Source organism: Acomys russatus, chromosome 28 (assembly GCF_903995435.1).
Source record: "Acomys russatus chromosome 28, mAcoRus1.1, whole genome shotgun sequence".
Lineage (NCBI taxonomy): Eukaryota > Metazoa > Chordata > Mammalia > Rodentia > Muridae > Acomys > Acomys russatus.
The window spans coordinates 13,093,914-13,112,323 of record NC_067164.1 but is presented as its reverse complement, the minus strand read 5'-3'; the positions used below and the strand labels follow the sequence as shown (position 1 = coordinate 13,112,323).

Sequence of the window (18,410 nt, the reverse complement as noted above, 5' to 3'; positions counted from 1 at the left end):
ATATAAAGTAATGAACAATAAAATGATAAAATATACAAATCTCACAAGAGAAGCTGCAATGAGCACTTGCTGTTCCTGTAGAGTATACAGGTTCAGTCCCCAGCATCCACTTCAGGAATATCTAGGTTCTGACACCCTCTTCTGGTTGACAGAGACATACATGAAAAGAGGAAGAAAATGATACTAGACAAAAAAATTTATTGAAAATAGAAGCTTTTCATATGGTACCTTCTGATCAATTTCTCTGCCCTCAATTCCTCCCAGATCCTTCCTACCTTCTAACTCACCCAAATCCATATCCTTTCTCTCTTTCTCTTATTATAAAACAGATGAGAGAGAGAGAGAGAGAACAACAAAGAAAGAGGCAAGAAAAAGATATATATATGACCCATAAGATTTAAAAAGCATGTGCAGACAAAAATTTAGGAGACAAAAAAAAAAAAAAAAAACCCTCCAAAAAGACCATAGAATTATTTTTCTGTTGGCCGTCTACTGCCTTAAGTATGGTTTGTATACACATTGAGAGTCTATTGGAGAAAGCAAATTTTTCCATGAAAGAAGTATGTTAAATACAGACTCCTTTTCTCCCTCCCTTGCCTTTTCCAAGTCTCTCTTCACAACCATCCCTGGTTTCTACCCACATTTACCACGATGTGATGTATGTGTCTTCCCTTTTTATCTCCTTACTATGTTCTCATGTTTAGAAAAGCAAAACATAGAAACATGAATATTTTTCAGTATTTTATCAAAATGGATTCATTATGTGCAGTGTCATTAAAATTGTTTATTTTTCTCAGCAATCCTTATAGAGTTTCCTCAAAGTTAATAGGAAAGTCAATTATTCTTTTCAACAACCCCAAAATATTCTTCAGTGTTAGGTTTTCAGATGCATCTTTTATTTGTGGGAACCTGCTGGATCCAGGCCTTGACTAATATAAATAGATACTGTAAAAAGGAATCTTTCTACATACATTTTTACATATTTCTACATTTGCGAAGTTTCTAGATAAGGCTTATAAAATTAATAAGATTATAATTTTAAGAAATGCTGCCATGTAACTAGTGAAAAAGTTAAAACAACTCATATTTACCACAGTAGCTCAGTTGACTACCCTTCCTCCACCTCCATCAACAACAGTTTGTTTTTTGTGACACCACTTGGTAAATGTAGTACAAGAATATTAATGATAATTTTGAAATATTAGGTATTAATTCCATTTAGCATTTCAAAACATAAATTCATACCTCAAAAATAAAAATTAGTGTTTTTAATTGATCTACTCATTTTATTTTGAGACAAGATCTCACCATGTAACCCCAGCTGTCCTGATAACTCACTTTAAAGACCAAGCTAGCTTCAAACTCACAGAGTTAAGCTGCTCCTGCCTCCCAAATTCTGAGGTTAAAAATATGTGCCCCATGCCTGTCTGAACTGCTAATATTTTTATTAAATATTTTTTATTTTTTACATATACATTTGTATTATTACACATATGTACAATAAACTACCTACAGCAAGAAGAAGCATAAAACAATGAGGAATTACATAAATGTTATATTCTTAGTGTTTTGGCTATATTTATTTATTTATTTACTTATTTCTAATGTATACAGTGTTCTGCCTGTATGCCAGAAGAGGGCACCAGATCTCATTATAGATGGTTGTGAGCCAACATGTAGTTGCTGGGAATTGAACTGAGGACCATTGGAAGAGCAGCCAGGGGTCTAAACCTCTGAGCCATCTCTCCAGCTCTGAACTACTAAATTTTTATTCTTAAAATTTTTGTTTTCAGTAACAGCTTTTTAACTTTCTCTTTATATAAGTATTCTTAAGTGTTGGGATTTTTTTATCTTCTTGTTTTTGTTTTATGTGTTTTGCAATTGTTGTCCAAGTGGCAACCATTGCTTCACCAGGTCTGTTAGGATGAGTACTTAGTCTGTCTTATGCTCTTAGCCCTCTGGGCCCCTTTATTTTCACTCTTGTTCTTCTTCTTCTTCTTTTTTTTATCTAAAACAACTCCATGAGATGGAATGGGAGGTGTTCTTAAATTCCACCAGCTTAACTTGGGGCAAAGGCATTCTACTTCTCCACACCAAAGCCCAGAAAGAAGCTTCACACTGCACTCATAGAAGAAAGCTTCGCACTGCACTCATAGAAGGAAGATTCACACTGCACTCATAGAAGGAAGATTCGCACTGCACTCATAGAAGGAAGAGTCACGCTGCACTCACAGAAGGAAGATTCACACTGCACTCACAGAAGGAAGATTCACACTGTACTCGTAGAAGGAAGATTCACACTGCACTCATAGAAAGAAGCTTCACACTGCACTCGTAGAAGGAAGATTCAAAGATTCACACTGCTTTCATAGAAGGAAGATTCACACTGCACTCATAGAAGGAAGATTCACCCTCATCTTGCAGTACCTTATTAGTTTGTTTTAGTTTTTGTGGGAGGAAGGGGATTTGGTTGGGTTTTTTGTTTTGTTGTAGTTGTAGTTGTTGTTATTGTTTTTGTTTTAAGACATGGTCTCACTATGTAGCCTTAGTTGTCTTGGAGTTTGCTATGTGACTAAACTGGCCTCAAATCCTTACTTCCTTTTATGGAGCTACAGAAAGTTCCAGAAAAGATGAGAGTCAATTTTATTCCTGGATATCCATAGATATCTTCAATCTTTCAAAGGGCTGATGTGGGTCCTTCTTTACAGAAGGTTCTAAGGATTTTTGTCTCACCTGTGGTAAAAAGTTATTTTATTAATCCAATGTTTTCTTGACTTTCATAAAAACCAATTGTATCTTCTCCCATGAGACGCAGCTATGATGGAAATGAGAATAGAAGAACATATTATTATTTACTATTTTCATGATCTCTGCATTTGTTTTATTTACAAATAACATTCAAATTAACTTGGGCTATAAGAACCTCTGAAATGGCATCCCTACATATTTTGGCAAATACAATATATATGATGTCTTCTGAGTCACAAATCCCTCAAATACACCAGCCTTTTCTTACCTGGGACCTTCACAATTGTTTGTCCTTTCAGCTAGAAAATTATACCATCGGCATAATGTTATTATGTACTGTGTGAAGATTCAAACGATGATTTCTGTGTCCCAACATTTCACATCTGTTTGAAAAACTTGTTCTGAGAATCTCCTGTCTCAATGTTGTACAAACACTGGTCCCCAATTGTTCCTTGATATGTCAATAAAACTCTTTAACAGCCAGTGACTGAGCAGGGGAGACATTAGGGCTGGCCTTCCTGCCAGCCAGGGAGGAGAAGAGAGAGAGGGGGGAAGTAAGGGACTCAACCAGGAGCAGAAGTCCAGGAGACATCAAGAGAGAAGGGCTGAGCAGAGGAAGTCATAAAATACGAGTATCTTGGGATTCATGCTGGGAGGAAGCCATATTAGTTTAGAGGGTTAAGAATAGAATAATACCTGCTCAGTATTGTGCTAGGAAGCTTACTAAACAAATATAATAGTTCGGTCTCAATTATTTGAGTGCTACCTAGGTTAAAAGAGAAAATGTAACTCACATTTAAAAATGTAACACTAATACTATACTCCTCCCTTTATTTTTGACTTTCGATCTTCTGGGTCTCGTTCACATATGAGACCTATCTGAGGCCTGAATCACTCCATTTCATTATTCCACAGTCTTCATACCGAGCATATCACAAATCACTGTACTGTCGTGTTTATTTCTTAGCATGCTTGATCATCCGTCTCCTCCACTGAGCCATTTAAAAAGTATAACTATTTTATTTATACTTCACAAGATAACACATTTATAGAATAAATGCACATATTCCAATTACTTGGCAGCAGGAAGAAAAATATAAATCAAACCGTCTGTCACGTCCGACATGATTATGTTTACAAGGGCTATATTTGCCAACTTGTAAGCTATACTAGGTGAAAATCTTGTCTAGTGATGCTGAGGGTCCTTTTCTAGTAAGTTATCCATTATATTGGAAGTACAGAGAGAGAAGTAATTGAGAAAATGATTCTTACATAAGATTTCTCTTGAGACTTCTTTGTATAGCCTTGAATTCTTTTAGTTTTTAATTTTTGAGAATTTCATACATGAATACTGCATTATATAATTTCCACCTCCTCCACATCCTCTCCTAACTTCCTGTGGCCCCAAACACTCGTCAAATTTAGGAACCCTTCTTTAGTTTTGTAGCACACAGACACACAAACACACACACACAAACACACACACACACATACAACCCACTAAGTCTATGTGGTGCTCTTGTCTTTATGTGTTTAAGACTGACCATTTGGGATTCGATAACCTGTCATGTGTCTTATCCATAGAGAAAATTCATTCTCCCTCTCTCAGCAGTCATTGATTGGCTGTAGGTTTTCATCTAGGGGTGGGACCTTACAAAAATGTTCCCCATCCACGTTCGCATGTTGACTTGTATAGTCGTTATGCAGGGCTTTGTTAGGCAGCCATGGTATTGAGAGTTCACAAATACAGCTTCCCTATTAAGTCTAAAGATCACTATCTTGCAGCAGGCATCCTGAGCCTCTGACTGTTAAATTTTTTCACACCCTCTCCTGTGATTTTTTCCCCCAAGAATTAGGTATAGGCCCTGTAGTGCAGATGTACCAACTGGGGTTTGGGAACTCCCACTGTCATTTATTCTCTGAAGGTTGATCGCTTGAGTCTCTGTAGAAGTCTCCATCTCTTGCAAAATGAAGTTTCTTTGAGGCGGGTAAGAGCTACACTTACACATTGATATATGGATAAATAGAATGTAGGAAGAAATCATATTATCTTATAAAAATGGTAAGAATAGTTTCCCCTCTAGAGTCTGCGATCACCATAGCCATTGGAGGTTGGCTAGGTTTACGGTAGCAGGCCTGAATTCCCTCGTCCTGAGCAGCCCAGATGGACAATTGTTGGCTACCCTGCCCCTAGCTATAACTGCCACATGTTGCACCTTTGGGGTTCCTAGGTTTTATAGATTGGTAGTAGGACTACTGATTGCTTTTCTCCCTCGCCAGCTTGTATAGCATCTTCAGCAAGATAGACAAACCGCTTGCCAAACTAACTAAAAGGCAGAGGGATACTATCCAAATCAACAAAATCAGAAATGAAAAGGGAGACATAACAATAGACATGGAAGAAATACAAAGAATCATAAGATCCTATTTTAAAGACATATATGCCACAAATTTTGAAAATCTAAGGGAAATGGACAATTTTCTTGATCGATTCTACTTGCCAAAATTGAATCAAGATCAGATAAACAAATTAAATAGTCCTATTTCTCCTATAGAAATAGATGCAACCATTGATAGTCTCCCAACCAAATTTAAAAAAAAAAAAAAAAAAAAAGCCCAGGGCCAGATGGTTTCAGTGCAGAATTCTATCAGACCTTCAAAGAGGAGCTAATACCAATACTCTTCAAACTACTCCAAAAGATAGAAATGGATGGAACATTACCAAATTCTTTCTATGAGACCACAGTCACGTTGATACCTAAACCTCACAAAGACCCAACAAAAAAGGAGAACTTCAGACTAATTTCTCTTATGAACATAGACACATCTTCAGATATTATGGGAGCTAATCTTCAGGCTTAGGTCAGTTCTAATCTGATTCTTCTAAGTCCTATGTCCATAGAGACTGGTGTCTGGCAAAAGGCTCTGACCCTCAGATTCTGGGAGGCAACCAATGCTGATGACAAGAGCTTCCATTGCTTGGAGAGTTTCTTGGAAGCCCCTGACTAACAACTCAAAGGAAAGTTTCACATGTTTAGGACTCGCGTTTCTATTAGATAGTCTAGGGTTCTTGGGGGGAGTATGCGGTTCCTTAACACCCCATGTGGAAGTAACTCCAATACATATAATTTAGGTAAGCTTACAAAGTAATGTGGTTCCCTGTGGCTTGTTCAAACTTTGTTAGTGTTACTTGTTCTCTCTCTATCCGTTATCACCTGCCCTACCCTCTCCTCAGTTAAAGTATCCCAGCAATTTCCCCTTTCCCTTTGCATAATATCTATGCCCTTTTATCTCCCTTTAAAACTACCAACAACATATACTTGAAAAAGGAAAAAATAGATCACCATATAGGCATTACAGGGCTGCCATAGCACATACATACATGCATACACACACACCACATGTACACGCATGTGAGTGTGCACACACACACAATTTAGAAATATCTCTATATGCACTGCTGCTTTCTTTTATTACATTTTCTTCCAATAAAATTTGCAGATGGAAGAAAATTAATATCTACGGGTCCACTGAATTCACCACTTCAAAATGAATATTATAATTAATCATGCTGCTCTTCATGACTTAGGAAGACATGAACATCGCATATTTTATGAAATTTAGGAATAATTTAATTGCCATGATTCATAAATAAATAAAATTAAATGTATTTGGCCATATGAGGTCAAGCTGGATACATATATTTTGTTGTACTATTGTTAATTTTCAGTTATATTTCAAGTTTTCCGAAGTGATGGAAGCCTTATTTTTAAAAAGCTGAAATCATGTCATTAACCTCTTTTCTTTTTAATAGATGAATGAAACATTTCATGAATCAAAACTGAGGAAGCAGTACGTCAAATCTCACACAGTCCAAGTAAGGTATGCACAACAGTATGAGAAGTAGTTTTGACCTTCATGTCTAAATTGTTTCTGTTGTATGCAACTTCACGTTTGAAAGTAAATTGAATTCAGTGTAGTAAAACTCTCTTCATATATGTAAAAGAAAAGTTTTTATCACTTGTTAGAAAATGATTTCATGGATGGAGGAATGACTCACCTGTTAGTCTTAAAGAGAACGTAGGTTCAATTCCCAGCACTCACATGGTGATGCACTACCATCCGTAACTCCAGCTCCAGGGACCCAATACCTGCTTCTGACTTGCATGGGCACTACATGTACATGGTTCACATACATACATGCTAGCAGAGACTCATACACATAAAATAAAATAAATAAATCTGAAAACAATAAACCACAACCATAATTTCTGACTTATTTGAAGGTACAAAATCAAAAAGTAAATGAAAAAATTAGAGTATACTTAAATTTTTAATTGAATTAGAGACAGTCATTAATAGAAGTGCTGGGCTCAGCCTGATGACCCAAGTCCCCTCCTTGGATCCTAGAGAGATTTGACACTAGAAAACTGTTCTCTGACTTAATATACCCTTGACATAACATGCGTGCCAACAAACACAGACACACACACAGCACAGAGTCACACACTCACACACACACTAAGAAAATTTTTTATTTAAAAAAATAAATAAGAGAGTATGAGCAGAATGTCTGGATTAATTTGGGAAAATAATTTTGGGAACTTATAAACAAATTAAAGCACTGGATTCAATATCAAAGTAGGAATATTTCACATAAAAGTACATTTAGAAAGTTTGTTTAAAAATCAAATTTACATACCACCCTGGTCCTCCACTCTACACAGGCCAAAGCTGCTGTGGCACAGCAGAACATTCACATAACCCATGACTAAAAGGCTGAGGAACGGAGGGAATCACTGGTTCCAAGCCAGACAGGTCTACATAGTGGGAACTTCTCTAGTTAAAAAATATATGGAAAAAATAAACAGATGAATAATAAATGGGAAAATGCCTAGGAACTGGGTATTTAGAAGTTTGCAACAGACTCTAACATTCACATTAATGCATGGCCAGTGCGTCTCGGTGTCCTTCTCTCACTGTTAGGGAGGCCACAGAAGGAAGGTTTTACAGATGTATCCCTTGTCAAGATGGTCACACACATGTTAATAAAGAACAAGGCATCAGGGGAATTGGTATGAACAGAAAGAAGCTCAAGCAGTGACAAATTCACAGATTTGAAAATGCAGGAGTTGTGTCTCTAGGAGTCCCACCTCTGTGACAAGGTGCTTCACGACAAGGAGAGTTAAAGGAGACAAATTTTCTGCCACCAAGAAAGGGATCCCAATTAACATCAGCTCTTCAAAAACTGTTTACCACCTATTTGCACAAACACAATTTGTCCCACCTCTCTAGATTTTTTTAACCCAACAGGAAATAATGTCCAGAATATTCTATCAATATGCTTAGAATTAAGATAATAGAATTTAGTTTTTAAATATGTATTAATTTTTATCATTGAATTTTATCATTAAGAAGTTAAAAAAAAAAAAAAGAAGTTTCAGTAAGAATTAAATACAACTCACGCTGTCATTGCTAAACAAGAAACCATTTAGATAATTAAATCGTCAAGTAGTGCCTATGAAGGTATAAAGTATGTAAAATTGATAATCTAGGTACCAGACACTTTTAGTTTCTAAATCCTAGCATAACACAGTCACATAGACAAAAAACAAAAACAAAACAACATGGATTTTGTGCAGTGTTGGACCCCAGATGGGAGCAAAGCTGTGATCGTGGCTTAGAGACATGGGCTTGAGCAGAAGTGGGAGACTGTTACTGAGCTCCGCGCAGAGACGGTGTCCTTGGGTAAGCTAATCTTTCATTAAGTTCATCAGATGGACTATCTACCCTTTTGTAGATTATCTATGTCATGGTGTCCCTCGCTTCTTAAATATCATATCATTAACTTAAATAACATCATTAACATAAAATACAGTAAGAATATCCTGCGCATGATGTTATGTGGGAACTGAAAATTAACACCATGGAGGCTCAGTAGTTTCCTTTGCTGCCCTGTGAAAACCCTAACACAAGGCTAGATAAACGTGGAAGCATAGCACCAAACTCCACATTTCAAATGAGTCTTTAGGATTAATTAGATCTGATGAGTTCTTAAAGACAAGAGGTTCACGGGAAAAATAGAGACAGCATCCAAAAAGGAACTGGTCAATCATTCATGTAGGGGAAAACATCCTTGAAATGTAGTAATTCCATATGCCTATGAGAACAATCACACCAATTCCAGCAGTTTCTAAACCTTCATGTTCCCCCAAAATAGCCAGCATTCTAAAACTATATTAAATCTAGTTCTCTGTATATGTGGCTATTGAAATGGCTATAAACTTAAATTTACCTTTTTTCCCCCTAGACATCTTCAAAACTAATACAATTTGGGAGTCAGCTTGAACATATGTAGATTAAATTTAATCAAATCTATAACACACTAAAATAAATTCTTCAATAAGGAGTAACAGAGAAATCTTATTTATTTAAAATATCATAGAAGAAAATAATGTAAATAAGTTTTGTAGTCACTGAGGGAATCCTGGATCCATGATTTCCATTTTCCTGTTTTGTTTTGTTTTGTTTTGTTTTCGAGACAGGGTTTCTCTGTGTAGCCTTGACTGTCTTGGACTCGCTTTGTAGACCAGGCAGGCCTCAAACTCAAAGTGATCCGCTTGCCCCTGCCTCCCAAGTGCTGGGATTAAAGGCATGCGCCACCATGCCCGGCTATGGTTTCCATTTTTGTTCACACAGGTTTTGAGGATTTTGAAGAGGTTGTTATTAGGATCTTCTTAAGTTACCTAGAGTCCTAGGTTGTTGATTTTCAGATGTGTAAGTTCAGGTAGGTCCTGGGAAGTCACTGAGCCTTATCCATGGATCTTCTCTAGAATCAGTTCCAGTTGCTTCCTTGTAAAATGTATAGCTTTGTGTGTTTGCATCTTCCTAACGGAATGAACTCATTCTTTGTTACGCTCAATCTTGATAGCCAACAGAAAAACAGACAGTGACTCACTATTGCAAACTGCAACTCCAGTTAAATCAACACCAAAACCAAAAACAAAATGCTTCATTTTGGCCTGTTTCTCTGTTTTTATTTTCTATTAGTTCTTCCTACAGAGTCCATACTGATTCATAATAAATAAATACATTTATATTAGTGAATAATTTTCTTTCATCGCTGTGATATTAAAAATTCTTCTGTATCCATTAAAAAGAAGTTCTCAATCTATAATGACTTAAAAAATAAATGATTATCATTCCATTCTGGGGATGAAAGCCAGTGGTACATATAAAATTCAAACTCAGTTTCCCTGGATCTAAAAATGGAAAATTGTTTTGTTATCTCCCCTCCCTTTGGAGGAACTGGATAGTTTACAAAACATAGACTAGTTCTGTGGTATTGTCTCAGCCTCTGCCTCTTTATAAACTCCCCATTCCTGCTACTAAGAGTGATGGCAGTTCTGTCCTGAAATAACAATCTTCTTGTCTGTTTATGTTTTACAGCAAATCCAGTGGGAAGGTCGTGATACACGCTGTACTGAAATTTAAAGCCTGTTATAAGAATAATGTTGAAAAATTCTGGGACAGCATTGAAACCACTTTGTATCAGAAGCTCAAAGGCCAAACTGGATTACTTATAGATTCTTCCTCATTTCAATTTTCAGGTAAGAATATGTATGGTATGGAATGACTTTCGTCTTTTAAGTTGAATGTGGTGTTTTGTTATACGCATCAAACAGAGCTTCTTTCTTTAAATATCGTAGCACATAAAATGACAGCAATTTTTGTGCCCCATGAACGTATCCAAAATATCAAATAATATTTTTTGTAAAGCACAGTAGCTTAAGCCATGGCTCACGCTGTGGCCATGATAGCCCTTCTATTCTGATAGTCTCAACAATCTGGACTGCCAGGATTGGTAAAGCTTTTTAAAAATCAAACTCCCTTCTTGACATACATTTAATGGAACTCGTCTTATTCTTCATGAGGAAACAGCTTATCACACTTGGAGTGTGATAAATGTGCAGTCATCCTGAATGGGACAGGATGTAGTCTTTACTATGGTTTCTGTTACAAGAATGATCTAGGTGCTGGAGAGATGGCTCAGCACTTAAGAGCACTGTCTGGTCTTCCAGAGGTCCTGAGTTCAGTTCCCAGTAACTACATGGTGGCTCACAACCATCTATACTGGGTAAACATGCCCTCCTCTGACATGCAGATGTACATGTAGATAGAGCACACACACACGCACACACACATACACACATATATATAATCATTTTTTAAAAGATAATGCAGAAAATTTGGGGACAAAAGTGAAACTATTTTCTATCAAAAGCTGAGTTAAGGGGGAAAAGTATTACCACCTTTACAGGAATGACTAAAAGATTGAGGCCAGGGGTCCTAGGACAAGCATTCATTTTCACTGATCATCAAAGTATCAAAAAACAAAATCTGAACACGCTTCTCCTGGATAAGAGGCCAGCCATCCTTGCTGAATTGTGGCTTCCCTGAGGTCCTGAGATGCTCTCTCTCACAGCCTTCCTGCTCCTACAGCTCATTCTATGCATAGTGGCCTCAAAACAGGAGGATGAAATCAGCCTTCCAACTTGTAGAGAGCTCACATTCAAAGGTATATTTTTAGAAACTTCTTGCTATATACCCCATAAACTCAAGTATAAAAGACATATTTTATTCTTATCATCCTTCCAAATTTTAAAATATTGCTTAAGATCACAGGGAGATATACCCTCTGGTGGTCTCTTCCAGATAACTGGTTTTTCTCAGGGCTCATGGTGAAATGCTAAGCTATTGTTGGGAGCAGTTCAATGAAGTAGATCAAGTACAGACTGTGCTCTGGTGTTGTCTTAGTCTTGGAAACTCTCCGGCCCTCCCTGTTCCTTCATCAGAGTTAGGTCCCTCATAAAACTTAGTGAGGTTTCACCTATGTGGTAGCAAACCCAACAGCTGACAAAGCCATTCTTCCAAACCACAATGAAACAAGTTAATACAGGGCTTACATCCATGACAGCCCTCACCAAGATGAGGTTTTAAGCATCAGTCAACACCTAAGTAGGTCTGTGCCATAGAAATGGTGTGAAATTTATTTGGCAGCCAGGTGGCTGTTTCAACACTTTATTAAATAGCCTTCCTATGATGACTAACTAGCTCAGTTTCTTATAGCAAATGTATCAAGGCTGTGAAATACATTTTCATACATGCTGCTTGACATACAGAAAAATGTCTGTATTTTTAAGATAGACTTAGGTACCACTGGCCAGAGATGTTAATTAAATGAATCAGCTGATTATAGCACCAATATCCTACAATGTAACTAGAAAAAAAAAAAAGCAACAGAAAGCAGTGGTTGACATCACTGATTCTAGATGTGATTCTGGAGACTCAGTAGTTGTCTTGACATTTAGATTTTCATTTTCTATATATTAGCTGTGTGACTTTGGGACATTTCCTTAGCATTTGAGTGTTACAGTCTAACCATGGCATAATAAAAGCAAGAATACAAATTTTTAAAATACTTCTTAAAGTTGTGAAGATTTCAGAGAACTGATATAAAGTATGTAAATGTTTAACAAAATTATTATCAGTGAGTGAGATTTTTATCCAGAGAAAAGAAAACCACTCAATAAGTATGGTTTATAGATTTGGGAGTTGTCTTAGTTAGGCTGTCTATTCTTGTAATAAAACTCCACAGCCAAAAGAACCTTGGGAAGAAAGGGGTCTGTCCTTCCTCTTACAACTCTCAGGTCACACTCCATCACTGAGGAAGTCGGGGCAAGAACTCAGGCCAGAAATCCGAAGCAAAAGCCATGGAGGAAATGGTGCTTACTGGCTTGCTTCTACTGGCTTGCTCAGTGTGCTTTCTTATACAAGCCAGGACCACCAGCCCAGGATGGCACAGCTCATCACAGTAAGCTGAGTTCTCCCACATCAATCTTTAATCAAGAAAACGCCCAACTGACTTTCCTACAAGCAGTCTGATGGAACATTTTCTTAACTGAGGTCCCTTTTGTGAACTTGTCTCACACACACACACACACACACACACACACACACACACACACAGCACAACTATCATTGGGGGTTGGTGAGATGGCTCAGCAAGTAGAAGCATCTGATGACAGATCTTTTGGCCTAAGATTAATTCCTGGGATCATGGTGGAAGGAGAGAACTGATGCTCACAAATTGTCTTTTGACCTCCACATGCTCAACACAGCATGTGTGAATGAATAAAATAAAAAATTTGAAGTCAAAAGAATAGAAGATAGATATATGGTAGAGAGATAGACAGACAAATAGACTAGAGGGTGGGAACAGAGGGTGGCTGCTTCTAAGGAAAACAGAAATGGTATTTTTCCTACTCCATTCTTAGAGCTCTGTTTCCTCTCATTAGTTCATTCTGAAGGATACAATATGTTACTTTTTCCAAAACCATGTGGCTCAAAGCCTTGTGCTTATGGTGACATATTCCTCAGATTTCCCTGTGTACCGGGTCTCTACAAACACCAGGGATGAAAGAGTACTGATTCACATGAGGCTAGGAGGAAATGTGGTTCAACAGGACACAGTAGCCAGTATTGGGCCAAACTTCAAAAGTCTGATACTGGACAGTTTACTGTATATATATTTAAACATTCTATAATTTGGGGGTGGAGGGAAGGTTTTCTGACATAACACAATCTGTGAGCAAAATAAGGTATAATTAATTACCTCAAACCTCTTTTTAAAGTGTATGTTTCTTCTTTCATGAAGATGGACCCTAGAGATAGATTACATGCGTCATGTTAAGAGCCTGGGGGAGGATCTGGCATGGTTTCCGTCATTTAGGTAGTGCAAATGTCACCAGCACTACCTCTGCTATTGTTTGTAAGTAGCTGACGGAGCCGCTGTCCATACAAATGACGCAAAGATCACCAGGCTATCAACCACACCCATGTCCAGTCTTTCAAGAGAATGGACACCTCTGTCTTTCAAGGGACAACAATGCATGTTTAACAGTCCTGGCTTCCCTGGAGCTTGTCTGTGAGCCCGCCGTGGGGCAAGAACAGCATCATAGAGCAACTCGCTGAGGACAGGGGCCTTTCATTTGTACTAGGTCATTTCTTTTCCCTGCTCATTTGACTCTGTTGTATTATTTTGTTCAGCTCTTCGTACTTTCTCTTAACCCGCTATGTTTTGAGTCTAAGACCAATAAAAAAGTAGCCAACATTTCAGGTATCCACTGAGGACCCTGATTAAGTTCTAAGGAGGGGAAGATTACATTAGACAACAGTTTTTACAGATTAAATTATCTAACTTAAGATAAATCACACTGAATTAGGGTGGCCCTGTTTCTATGAACACTGTCCTAATAAGAAGTCTATTTGAAAGAGCAAACACACATCAGGCATGTGGGGATACAAACTGGGTTAGAGGAATTGCTGTAAACCAAGGAACACCAAGGAGCCCTGGGAGCCACAGAAGCCTAGAAGAAGGAAGGATGTGTACCTCACCAGAGCTTCAAGACCATAAACCTGCTGCCATCTTGATGTCAGACATTTAACTTTCATAAGTGTGAGAGATTAAATTGTATTAAGTCATACCATTTGTGCCGGTCATGGTGGCACATGCCTTCAATCCCAGCACGCAGGAGGCAGAGGCAGGCAGATCGCTGTGAGTTCGAGGCCAGCCTGGTCTACAAAGTGAGTCCAGGACAGCCAAGGCTACACAGAGAGACCCTGTCTAAAAAACAAACAAAACAAAAAAGTCATACCATTTGTCATAATTTACTACACCAGTCCAAGAAAATGAATAGAGATGACTTTGTGGAAACCATCTAAAGTGGTCATCATCATCCTCTAAGATTTCTTCAAATACCATGTCATGCCATAACGGGAAAGCCACACAGTGTAAAGCATGTTATTTGTTGGTAAAAGTGAATAAATTGATGATACTGATAAAAGAAACATCTTTGACATTTCAAGATTTTCTAGATATCCAAGAACTAGGCCAGACACAGTTTCTCTGCTCTACTGGCTCTCTTTTGGGCTCCAGTGTATGACATGTAAAGACTTAAATTTATTTGCTCAAAGTAGAATGAAAATTCATCACAACACAGTGCCTGGCATAAAAAAAAGAAGAAGAAGAAGAAGAAGAAGAAGAAGAAGAAGAAAAAGCTGATAAATAGCACTCAATAAGCTTTGTAACACAAGTCTCAACTGTCACATGACAGAAACTAAATCATTTTACTTTGATTACCTCCTACAGCAGTGAAATCAGCAAGCATATTTCTTCTGGCAAGGATAGAGTCAGGGGCTCTAAGCAGGTTAATGAGAACTGTTTTTCTGTTTCTTAGCTCCATTTTAGCTTCATTCGTAGGAAACTTTTGAACAGCTTTTGACTTGCAAAATTCTCCACAGGGCAATTCTAATGAAAGAAGAAATGGGTGCTGATTAATAAGTCAGAAAAATGCACGAATTTCCCCTGCTTGGTCACCAATAAATGTGAACAGGGTGGAGAACACTGTACAACTCGGGTCACATGGCAGTGAAACCCCATGGATGAAGAATGAGGAAGGAGAGACAGTTCTCCCAATAAATCCTAGCAAGCAGCAAATAGATCCATCACTTTCCAAGGCTGTCATCTGGGGTCACCTTGGAGTGGGTTGACACTACCAGTAACTACCCATCTCTTCCTTATAGCTGCCGTTAGTTGTCACAGAAGTTTCATTCTTATGGAGAAAGTAAATCATCAGCAAATGTTCAGTTCTTTTCTGGAGCAAACATTCCAGGGCTAGCAATCTGAAGTCCAGTAGGATGCAATGCTCAAAAGGATGCATTTCAAAATCGAAGTCTAGTAATTTTAGTTCCTGTTTGAGAGCTTTCATCCTGGTTCGCAGGTGGTTTTTGCTGCATTCTAATTTAATAAAATGTGCTGTTATTTCATAACAGTCTTCTACCTAGTCTATAATAAACTCATATTGTTTTATTAATTAAAAGGAATAAAACTGAAATATTTCTAAAAATACCCTCTTAAACGTTGGAACAGTAGAGGAAACTTTGACTTCCTACCCCAAGTTTTTCCAAAAATGAATTGTTTATCCCACTGTCTCTTATTTTTTTCATATTTAAAAAGAAGAGTGTAAATCACAGACTTCATAGCACACACAGCAAAGTCTCTTAGCATAGTACCTGGCACACAGCAAGAATAGAAGAAATGTTATTATGTAAAATATATCAAGAAACTATGCTTTCATTGATTTTTTTCTGATAAAAAATGTATATTAGGTGTTCACTGTACTGGCAACTGAGTCTTAGTGTGTGTGTGTGTGTGTGTGTGTGTGTGTGTGTGTGTGTGTGTGTGTGTTTCATGAATGGATTCAAAGCAGGGCAATAAGCCCTTTTACCATGATTTTACAAGCTTGGGGATGACGTAAATCATGTGTAAAGATCATTGCTCATGTAAGAATAGAAGCACCAAATCAAATAAAGGGTTCACAAACATTTCTACACTTAATAAATACACCTACTGCAGCAAAACCATTTCATATAGATTTGTGTTATTATAATACTAAATCATTACGTGGTAAGATAGGTAAATCACTACATTGATATTTAGAATAAATTCTAGAAGAAACATTTATATATTTCTCCCCTACCCAATAAAGATTTATATCCTTAAAAATAATTTCTTAGCCAGGCATGGTGGCACATGTCTTTAGTACCAACACTCGGTAGACAGAGGCAGCCTGGTCTCTACAAAGTGAGTTCCAGGATATCCAGGGCCACATAAAGAAACCCTGTCTCAAAAATGAAACAATAACAAGATTAATTTAATATTGAACTTTATATCCTCATCATCCCTGTCAGCAGGGAAGGTATGTTCTCTAAAAAGCTAAACTGCACCAATCTGAGGGAAAGCAAATGACACACAATGTGTTACTACAGGACAATTCTCAGTCACACCAGGAATGATGACAAGCAGTTATTGAGGGTAGATGCGCAGTCAAGTGACCAACCAAGCCTACCTTGGGTGGAGCATTCGGGTTCTGTTTAAGCTTAACCCAGCTCCACAGTTTCAATGTCAAACAGTTGCATTACGGCTCTGTGTGTATGCTAAAATATCACCAATGAGGAGCCACGGCAGGAAATAATTTTCTCATCATAAAACATCTTTAGTTTATCTTCCTTAACAAGTCCATATACACTTACAGTTTTAGAGTTTTCTGAAATCCACCAGTTGAATACTTTTAAATGTCCCCCAAGAGAGTATGCCTGAATGTTTCTACATAGGAAAACCAGGAAATGCATCTAAAAGGGAGAATTAATCAGCTTATTTAGAATTTGGACCCATGTAAAGTGATTAATTCACCTAATTAGCATCAAAGTCCATAATCTAAATATTTAGTATAATCAAAGAGCCTGCTGCTATTATAAAAAAAAAAAAATCCTTATTCTTAGAACTTTACAGTTTGATTTTCATTATCACTATCTGTTTCGGAGATGATCTTTCAATGGCAAATATTCACTAGAAATCGAATCGTAGAGTCTTTTTTTTAAAAAATCTTTATTAGGTAGTTACTTGGTTGTTTGGTTGTTTTATTGAGGCAATAGTCCTCTATAACCTCTGACCTTGTGTGTCCCACCTCTCTCTCTAAGTAATCCTCAATGGCCTGTAATTCACTCACTATGCACAGGCTAGGATTAAAGAAACATTCTACCACCCAGAGAAGGGGTCTTTGGTTTTTTGTTTGTTTTTTCTTTTCCATGGGGGGCAGGTGGGTCCTCCTTCTCCTTGTTCTTCCTGGAGACATAATCTCACAGTGTAACCTTGGCTGGCCCTGCAACTTGCTTTGTATACCAGGCTAGCCTCAAATTCACAGAAATCCACCTGCCTCTGTCGTCTGAGTGTTAGATTTAAAGGAGGGCACCACCACACCCAGGACAGGAACCCTCCATCTTATCAATCTACCCAAACTTGCCTCTCACACGTCCCAACCATGAACAGGAGTGATGGATGCTCTGCAGGACTACTGCCCTAGAGAGTGTGTTTCAAATCTAACACTCCACCTCCAACCACGTCATACTTATATTTCTCTGGCCTTAAAAATAAATTCTTTGACTCCTTCTCAAAGGAATATTTTGTCAGCTGTTCAAATCCTCCCTTTTTACTTAACAATTTTTTTTTTCCTAAGGCAAGGTTTCTCTGTGGCACCTTAGCTGTCTGCACTCGCTTTGTGGGCCAGGCTGGCCTCGAACTCACAAAGAACAGCCTGCCTCTGCCTCAGGAGTGCTGGGGTTAAAGGCAAGTACCATGACAACCAGCTCAAGAAAGTGTTTTATTTTAAAGATTTATTTATTATTTATATAATATTTTTGCCTGCATGTACACCAGCAGGCCAGAAGAGAGCATCAGATCACATTATAGATGGCTGTGAGCCACCATGTGGTTGCTGGGAATTGAACCCTTTAGAAGAAAGGCCAGTGCTCTTAACTTCTGAGCCATCTCTCCCACCCTTGTGTAACAATTTTTGTTGGCACATTCAGTTGTCTACAGGTAGGCCATAAAACCAACCACGGGAAAATGGACAGATTTATTTAAAATTTATTGTGAATTTTTGATTCACAGAGGAATCTATGTCTGCATTTTGATAACCTACTCCCTGGGAGAAGACCAATGCATGTGTGCTGAGCTGTTTGTTTTTTGTTTCTTAATTTCC

At 37.8% G+C, this 18,410-nt stretch overlaps 1 protein-coding gene across 1 annotated transcript in view; it reads left to right on the top strand.

The window, feature by feature from the left end:
* LOC127210965 (transmembrane protease serine 11C) overlaps positions 1–18,410 on the top strand; it is a 46,315-nt gene that overhangs the window by 14,928 nt on the left and 12,977 nt on the right. The window contains exons 4-5 of the mRNA XM_051170758.1: positions 6,563–6,630; positions 10,198–10,358. Of these exons, the coding sequence (XP_051026715.1) occupies positions 6,563–6,630; positions 10,198–10,358 (229 nt within the window). The remainder of the gene's footprint in view (positions 1–6,562; positions 6,631–10,197; positions 10,359–18,410) is intronic.